Source organism: Budorcas taxicolor, chromosome 17 (genome assembly GCF_023091745.1).
Source record: "Budorcas taxicolor isolate Tak-1 chromosome 17, Takin1.1, whole genome shotgun sequence".
NCBI lineage: Eukaryota > Metazoa > Chordata > Mammalia > Artiodactyla > Bovidae > Budorcas > Budorcas taxicolor.
In genome coordinates, this window is record NC_068926.1 from 44,441,900 (window position 1) to 44,451,373 (window position 9,474).

Here is a 9,474-nt window from a genome sequence, read left to right on the forward strand (position 1 = left end):
TATTTTCATTTGTGAATGCAATCGATGTAAAAATTAATAATGACATAATTTACTTTTTCAGTATTGAGTTCCTGAAATTTATTTTGTGCTTTTCACTTGCAGCACAATTCCAATTTGTGAGACAATTTATCCAACATACCTATTCCATATTTAGATTGTAAGGTTCACAGCTATAAAATGAGATTCACGTGTTTAAACTGATCCAAAGATACTTAAACATTTTACACATAAGGACCATGTTGGATGAATAATGAAAAGCTCCATGCTTGTCCTAGTAACAAAGTGGTCATTGTGACCTGACCAAGGGAAGCCCCCATAGAATGGTGAAGTCAGACAGTAGTGTGAGGTGGTCTGAGGACTTTGTTGGAGGTGAGGCTGCAGAGACACGTGATGTAGATCACCCTTCTCAATGGTTCACAACTAAGGGGCAGTAGTAGAAAGACTGTGGTTCAGGAAGTTCCTGGGAAGACTAGGTGAAGGCTGTCTGTGTAGTTTAGAGAGATTTGTAGGTACTTAAATGCTGAAGGAAGGATTCGGTCGAAAAGGAGAGGCTGAAAGTAAAGAGGGATATATTGGGATGGCGAACTTACTAAGAAGGAAGAAGAAATGAGGATCAGCATTGGAAGATAAAAAGATGCTTCTTTAAATATAATTAAAGGAAACTTTGAAAATATGGAATCTTAGAGATATTTACAGATTTGGGGACTACTACGGTAAAATTTCATTGTAGTAGTTAACAGCTTCTCTGTGAAATATCAGGCAAGTTAAGGGACATGGGATGTGTGTGAAAGAAAAAGGAAAGTGGAGAAAACCTGAAACAGACTTTGGGGAAAATCCAAAAGTAAATATGCCAACACATAAAAAGAAAACGAAATTTCCAGGCATTATGGATGCTTTTCAATGGATGCAGATGATTTCGGACTTGCAGTGGTAGTAAAATATCACGTTGTGTGTTTTTCTTAGCAGTTTCCATAAGACCAGCAGTAGCTATGGTATGTAAGGCAGTCAAGTGCCAGGTTTGAAGTTTTGTTTTGTTTTGTTTTGTTTTTTGCAAGACAGATGTGATAAGCAGGAAGGAATTTTGGATTATTCCAAGAGAATTACTGAGATCATAGTCCATGGAACCCAGGACTGATATGAGTAGAAGGCAAGAAATTAAGATGAAGATATGGTGATCTGGTATAACAGGATCTCGAGGAGCAAGTATCTGTTGCAGGAGTCTTGGGAAAAATCACAGATCAGAAATTAGTAGTGAGTTAGTAAGTTTTCTGAAGTATTTATTTAGAAAATGACCAACTGGGTGGATGTAAACATCAGGGATATGGGTGAGTTGCTAAGGGTGGGACAATTGTTAATGTCACTATATTCTTAAGCTCTAAAGCAGCTATGAAGAAGTCAGTGGGTTAACCAAATGAAGTCACATGACACTGAAGCATTTGGGATTTAGAAAAAGACTGAAGACCATGTTACATAAACTACCCGAACTTGTGCAGCTGAGAGTGATGAGGACAAAAAAGAATATAGTCATATTCATAAAGGAAGGGGTGTTACAAACTGGTGAAGGAGGAATGAGCTGGGGTAACCTTGAGTTTGACCTTGAGCTTTCTGTTCTTGACTCAGATCTGCTTGATGATGTTCGATCTAACCCTGGCGGGACAAAGAGAGGCTGAGAGTACAAAAGAGCCAAAATAATGGTCCGAGAAGGCAGATTTCGTTTATCATTTGGATCCAATTTCATGGTTTATTTTCATAGGGTACAAGGACAAGAAGTATGATGGTGAAGACTTCACAGAGGAAGCATTGTGACTGTGGAAAACTATCCAAACCAAAGCCTGGTTTAAACATCTCAATCCCTTTGAGGATGTCCAGTTATATATTCAAGAGACCAGTGACTAGGATCACATCCCATCCCAGCAATGAGGTCAGATGTTATCCCTGGGAGGAAACCTTGGACAATCCCCAACAGCTATACTGGCAGAAGAGACTGCAAGGACTCCAGGCTTGCAGCAGTGCAGGAGAACTGTTAAGTCCTCTGGATCTAGCCAAAGCCTTGCAAAAATTTGCACCACATTGCCCAGGTGAGTCCCTGCCAGGGGTACATACAGGTGGTCCAAACTCCACCCCCATGGCCACCCCTGTGTGGTCTTCAGATTTGTCACAGACCATTCCAGGAGCTGGGTCTGGCACCCCACAGCTCCTCTGCAAACAGTGTCTGGTAACTGAGGAGGATATCAGGAATCAGGAAAGGAGAGTGAAGACAGCAAGAGAGAGACTGGCAATAGCGATGGTCGCTGACAGACTGGCTGGCGAGGCAGAGAAAGTGTAGGGCCAAGAAGGATGCCCTGGGCCAATGCTGTGAAGAAGAGAAGATGATGCACATGAAATTTCACACAACACTTTACTAACATCTCTTTGCGCAGTGTTCTTGCTTTGAGTTCTTGAAACTAAGATCTACTAATACTTTCCTTTGTTGTAAATTCTGTGTGACAGAAAATATAGACAAGGATTTCCTTTCAAGGTGGGAAATTGAGTTCTCTCATTTTTAATTACTATGTATGTTATTTGTATTTTAAAGTTAACAGAGTCATCAAAGTCATAAGATTACTCAAAGTTTTGCTCTCACAGTTACAAACTCCCTAGTCTGGATTACACTTTTTGTGTGTATTTGTAATATTTCCCAATAGATTCCCAAACATCTCATTAAAAGAATTTTACATCTATATTCTCAAATAAGATATCTCTTTCCATTTTTCTGAGTTTTGTTGCATATGAATTCAGAAGTGCAAGTAATGAAATACCAGACTTTCCCTTGTTTTCTAGACCTACTTGTGTTTGAAATTTCATTCATGAAAATTGACATGTCATTTGGGAAAATGATGCTATCAAGAGGGACTGTTTTCAGCATCATTAATAAGAAGCCTGGACTTGTGTGTGTATATATATATATATGTCTATTTGCCTGAATACATGTGCTGTACTATTCAAATTCTTTCATCATTACTTATTTTTTCCAGGTGGATTTATCAATTTCTGAGAGAGAGAGATTTTTTTTTTAAATAGAGTATCTCTATTTATATCTTCCCCCTAAAATGAGACATTTTTAAATTGAATCTTCTCTAGCATGTGGCAATCATCTGGGACTTTAGTTAGAATGCCTTATTTTAAAACCAGTAATTATTTAGATACACTAATTTTTTTCTCTTCCTCATGACTCCTTTTATGTTTTGGGGGGTTCACATTTCATCATCATGATGTACATTCTTTACTGGTTCTTTCACAGGTGGCCCTAGGGAGATCAACTTTGGGTCTGCCAGTATGTTGGAAAACACCTTTATTTTTTCTCTGACAGTTTGACTGAGTGTTTAATTCAGGTTCTAAGTAATATTTTTCCTTCCTCATCAAGTTACTTAATATCTGATCTTCCACATGTCTAGCTATAAACTGGAAATAAAACGCAACCAAATGATGCAGGCAGAGTTTGCCCATCATGCTGCTCAGCAGGTACCAAGCATCAGCAGACAGCTCTTATCATCATTGTTGCCATCTTCAGAGAATGACTGCTTAAGAATGAGCAGCAGAAGCTCATGCCTGAAAAGGCAGAATGGGTGACATCAGTGTAATTTTAATTGTTAGTCCTTGGGCATCTTCAGCTTTGGTTGTCTGCATAAGGTGTAAAGATAGTGCCGTCTCTTCAGTAAACTCAAGGCAAAACAGTACAACTTGCTTTATGTCTGGCATGTTTGTACTACTTGTAGAGGAGCCTCTGCTTTAACTGTCTAAATGGATTCTGTGTGGAAAAAATGAAAAAAGACTGCTTTGTTTTTCCCTCAGATTTTCCTCCCTGAGTTTATTCATCTTTACATCCAAAACAGACACTGTTTTTATAGCCTTGGTGTTACCCCAGGACTCATGCTTCCCAGAGACCTAGCCATTCCAGTTTCAAGTCCCAGTAAGTAGGGTGATTGCCTCCATATTCATGACTCATTCCGCCTGTCTTGGCCTGTTTCCCATCTTGAAGGACCCAGGAGGGGAGAGGAGGCATCAAGGCAGATGGATCTGGAATCTCTCTTAGGCAGCTTGAGACTGTTGGGGCTTTGGGGTGGAGGTGTGGAGAAACAGTGATGCGGGTCATGGCTGGCATAGAGTCCAGGGACACATGTGCCCCAAGGTTTCCTGGGATGGGAGATGATCTTGCCTTGAGGTCACATTTCAATTTCATTTGAGGCTATGTCTGTGCCTGTTTCTCCAATCCTGACATCCCTGAGGGATGACATGGCATGAATCCACAAGGCCCAAGTCACAGTTTCCTTGAAGATTTAATGGAGAGAATAATATTTATATGGATCCCTGTGAACTAGACAGGAGCCAGGTCGAGAAAGACCAAGAAACAGTGTCCAATTCTGCTTTATTCTGTTCCAGCCAAGCCCTGTGAACCCTGGATGGGAGAAAAGAGGACTCGGGGAGATCTCTTCTAGGTAACAGACCCAGGTGTTTTGGCTGAGCCTCCTACATGAGGCCCTTGCTCTTAAGGGTGCTTCCAGGAGGTGATGTTCAAAATGCTAGATGGGGTGGGTATTCAGGTAAGCTTGGAGCAGTGTTTACCACCCATATTGGAAGCATTCTGTATTTCTAATCATCAATGCTCTGTCTATGCATGTCTGTGGATCATCAGTTTGGTGGCATTTCCCCCACTGGACCTTCACATGCTTCCCTCTCATGCCTCTACTTTCAAAGGTCCAATAAGAAAGGTCCACACTACACAGCACAAGACTGTGGAAAAGCACACAGTCATCCCAGGGATGGGGGGGAAGGGTGTGTCGGGGGCAGGGTGGGGGGTTGCTATAAGCTCATGGGCTTGGGCCTAGCTTCCCCATTAGGACCAGTTAGTAACAACATGACTAAGTATGTGAAGTAGTGACTGTCCAAGATCATAGGCCTCAGACCACAGGGGCCCAGAAGTCCCACTGGACAGCAAGGAAAGTATGGGGTCATACACTGGCCAGGATTACAGTCAGTTATCCTTATGAAGCAGAGCTGAACAGGAGCCATCAAGACCAGCCAGGGAGAAGCGACTGCGACATAGCTGATCGGCTGGCAAACCTTCAGGGAATTCCTGCCCTAAAGGGGATTGTAGAACAGAAGTGCAAGGATGCTGGAAATCCTTGGTCACAGGGAACAGTGATATTTATATAACAAGATCCAGCTGTAGCATCAAAAGCTGCATCACAAATCTTTACCCCAGAAGAGAAAATCATTGGGAAAAGGAAATCTGAGGTCATGGACAGGATCTCAGGAGGACTCGAATCTAGGCCTAGCAGGGCCTGAGGATGGAGAGTTCTATTGCCTTTAGTTTTTCTACAAATGACCTTCCTCTGGCCTCATCCTATCTACCTGCACATCTTGATATCTTTGCATGTTTACCTCACTTAGAGCTAATGCAATTCAAGATATTAAAACAGAAAACTATAAATTCTTCATATTTGATCAAAAGAAACCTCCACAAGAGAAGCAGGAAGTGTCTCCTCTTCCCACAGAGCTGTCGGATGGCAGCCACTGTCCAGGTGCAGGATCCGGTCCCAGGAGGTGTTATTTAAACACACAAACATTTCAGGGGTTCTTGTTCGGTCTGTGAAAGTTTGAGGGGCAGCCTCTGCTCTTGGCCCAGCTGAATGACATGAAATGAACCAGCCCTCTGAGGAGGGAGACTTGGAGCTTCCTTCACCAGCCAGAGAGCTGGCCCTTCTCCCTTCACCCACAACAAGCTGATGAACCTGCAAGACTTCTTAATTAAAAGAAGAATGTCAAAGTCTGCATGTCATTTCAATGAGCACAGAATGGTGAAAGAACCAAATCACAACTCTAGGCTGTGAAAGAAACAGGATGTTAATATAATATTCAAACCTAGTACATACTATTTACAACAAATAATATTACCCTTCCCCAGTCAGTAAGTAGGTGCAGGGGTAGAAACGTCAGGAAGGTGGGGTGCGAAGGTCTCCTCCCTCCTGGTCTTCAAGGATCCTCATCCGTGTGGGAGGTCTGGTCTGGTGCACCCCAAGTAACCAGCTCTGTCCCCACCACTGACAGTGCTGCTCCACTTGAACTGGTTTTGGGAGTGTGATTTGCCAGTGGAACTGGGCTGTGTGCTGGGGACTGTTGCTGAGTAGAGGAGACATATAACTTGTGGGGGCCTCCCCAGAACCACAGCTCCCCTGCCTACTCTGCACTCTGTGCTCCAAGCCCTTGCTGAATGCTCAGCCAGCATCACCCCAGTTGCTCCTGCCATCCAGCATCCAGCCACCATCACTTGTTTCAAAGGAGAAAACCAAGTCCCAGAAAGCTGAGCAAGTCTCCCCATGGCAGGACTGATCAGCAGTGGAGTTGGGACCAGAGTGCTGGCTGTTAAACTCCCCAGGCCCACACTCAGCCTGAAGCTTTCCCAAGGCCCTGGATGCAGCTGCTGCCAGCCCAGATGCTCACTCCCCACTGAGATGTTCAGCTCAGTTCAGTTGCTTAGTCATGTCCAGCTCTTTGCAACACCATGAACTGCAGCACACCAGGCTTCCCTGTCCATCACCAACTCTCAGAGCTTGCTCAAACTCAGGTCCATCAAGTTGGTGATGCCATTCAACCATCTCATCTGTTGTCCCCTTCTCTTCCTGCCTTCAATCTATCCCAGCATAAGGGTCTTTTCAAACGAGTCAGTTCTTCACATCAGGTAGCCAAAGTATTGGCTCTCAAAAGTGTTCTGCAACACCACAGTTCAAAAGCATCAATTCTTTGGCACTCAGCTTTCTTTATAGTCCAACTCTCACATCCATATATGACTACTGGGAAAACCATAGCTTTGACTAGATGGACCTTTGTTGGCAAAGTAATGTCTCTGCTTTTTAATATGCTATCTAGGTTGGTCATAACTTTTCTCCCAAGAAGCAAGCATCTTTTAATTTCATGGCTGCAGTCACCATCTGCACTGATTTTGAAGCCCCCAAAATTAAAGTCTGTCACTGTTTCCACTGTTTTCCCATCTATTTCCCATGACGTGATGGGACCAGATGCCATGATCTTAGTTTTTTGAAAGCTGAGTTTTAAGTCAATTTTTTCACTCTCCTCTTTCACTTTCGTCAAGAGGCTCTTTAGTTCTTCTCACTTTCTCCCATAAGGATGGTGTCATCTGCATATCTGAGGTTGTTGATATTTCTCCCAGAAATCTTGATTCCAGCTTGTGCTTCATCCAGCCCAGCATTTCTGCATATAAGTTAAATAAGCAGGGTGACAATATACAGCCTTGACATATTCCTTTCCCTATTTGGAACCGGTCCGTTGTTCCATGTCTGGTTCTAACTGTTGCTTCTTGACCTGCATACAGATTTCTCAGGAGGCAGGTCAGGTGGTCTGGCATTCCCATCTCTTGAAGAAGTTTCCACAGATTGTTGTGATCCACACAGTCAAAGGCTTTGGCATAGTCAATAAAGCAGAAGTAGATGTTTTTGTGGAACTCTCTTGCTTTTTCGGTGACCCAATGGATGTTGGCAATTTGATCTCTGGTTCCTCTGCCTTTTCTAAATCCAGCTTGAACATCTGGAAGTTCACGGTTCACGTACTATTGAAGCCTGGCTTGGAGAATTTTGAGCATTGCTTTGTTAGTGTGTGAGATGAGTGCAACTGTGCGGCAGTTTGAACATTCTTTAGCATTGCCTTTCTTTGGGTTTGGAATGAAAATTGACCTTTTCCAGTCCTGTGGCCACTGCTGAGTTTCTCAAATTTTCTGGCATATTGAGTGCAGCACTTTCAGCATCATCTTTTAGAATTTGAAATAACTCAACTGGAATTCCATCACCTCCACTAGCTTTGTTCCACTGAGATGATGATGGCACTATTTTAGAATACAAACACTTCAGGGGATGTTGTGCAGTCTGTGAAAGCTCTGAGTGTCTGCCTCTGCTCTTGGCCCAACTGAAAGACATGAGATGAACCAGCAAGGGTCTGCAGCACACAGTGCAGTGGCAGGTAGAGAGCCAGAGGGGCCCCTCATTCTAGGGGAGGCCCCCAAGATAATCCATCTCTTCTATTCAGCCCACCATTTCCCCACACGGAGCTCAGTACCAATGGCAGATCAGACACCTGGGGCCAGCTCAAGGTGTAACAGCAGGACCCTGTGGGGCCTACCCAGGACAGGCCTTCCCCCTTATCCTCTGCTTTAGCTATTCTCTGAAGTTCTCAGATAATAGTACTTGATGCAAATTTCCTGAGTTCTTTTGCAGATGTGAACCACCCCCCACCCCCACCTCCCGCCACCACCAAATGGAAGAACTACTTGATGACCACGAGCACATAGCCCCAGGCCTCCTGGAGCCTAAAGACTCATAATCTGAACCACTGTGACACCACCCTGCTGCCTCACCATCAGCCAATCAGAGAATTTTGCACAAGCTGATCATATACCTTGCAACACCAACCCCCCCTTCACCTACCCTTTAAAAGTGCCTTGCTGACTCTGATGCTGGGAGGGATTGGGGGCAGGAGAAGAAGGGGACGACAGAGGATGAGATGGCTGGATGACATCACCGACTCAATGGACATGAGTTTGAGTGAACTCCGGAAGTTGGTGATAGACAGGGAGGCCTTGCATGCTGCGATTCATGGGGTCGCAAAGAGTTGGACATGACTGAGCGACTAAACTGAACTGAACTGAACTGAATACATGGATGCATGAAGGAATAATAAGCTTTCCATACCCTGAATGATAATACTTTCTGAAATTTGTCTCTCAGATGAACTTTGATAAGAGAACCAGCATCTATTAGTTACTTAAATGCATGATAGCTCTAAGATAGTAATAAAAACATTGACACTTACAAAAATAAAAATAAAATTGCCTTGCCAAAACCCTCAGGGAGCTGGGGGCTTTTCAGAGCATGAGCCACTTAGTCTCCTCGCATGGCCCTGCAATAAGGCTTTCACTGCGCCAAATGTTACCACCAAAATCTTGGCTTTCTCTGCCCACTTGGTCACTGCCTCTTGTATGATGTTATGAACCTCCATACATAGTTCTTCAGGTATTCTGCTTAGCAGACCTAATCCCCTGAATCTATTTATCACCTCCACTGTGTAAATTATATGGGATTTGAATGGCTTAGTGGTTTCCCTATATTCTTTAATTTAAGCCTGAATTTTTCAATAAAGAGTTCATGATCTGAGCCATAGTCAGTACCAGATCTTGTTTTGCTGACTGTATAGAGCTTTTCCATCTTTGACTACAAAGAACATAATCAAATGGATTGCAGTATTGACCGTCTGGTGATATCCATGTGTAGAGTTGTCTCTTGGGTTGTTGGAAACGGGTGATTGTATGACCAACGTGTTCTCTTAACAAAATTCTGTTAGACTTTGCCCTGCTTCATTTTGTATTCCAAGGCCAAACTTTCCTGTTATCCCAGGTATCTCTTGAATTCCTTCTTTTGCAGTCCAATC

The 9,474-nt window shown here is 43.4% G+C and overlaps 1 protein-coding gene across 1 annotated transcript; it reads left to right on the forward strand.

Annotated features, from left to right (window-relative positions):
- Positions 1 to 1,774: 1,774 nt before the first annotated feature.
- MBD3L1 (methyl-CpG binding domain protein 3 like 1) lies at positions 1,775 to 2,326 on the forward strand. The gene has a single exon (XM_052654344.1). It carries the CDS (start codon positions 1,775 to 1,777, stop codon positions 2,324 to 2,326), a length of 552 nt encoding a protein of 183 aa, XP_052510304.1.
- Positions 2,327 to 9,474: the final 7,148 nt, after the last annotated feature.

Coding starts and splice junctions, on each gene's coding strand:
- MBD3L1 (XM_052654344.1), top strand. CDS start 1,775: ATGGTGAAGACTTCACAGAGGAAGCATTGTGACTGTGGAAAACTATCC.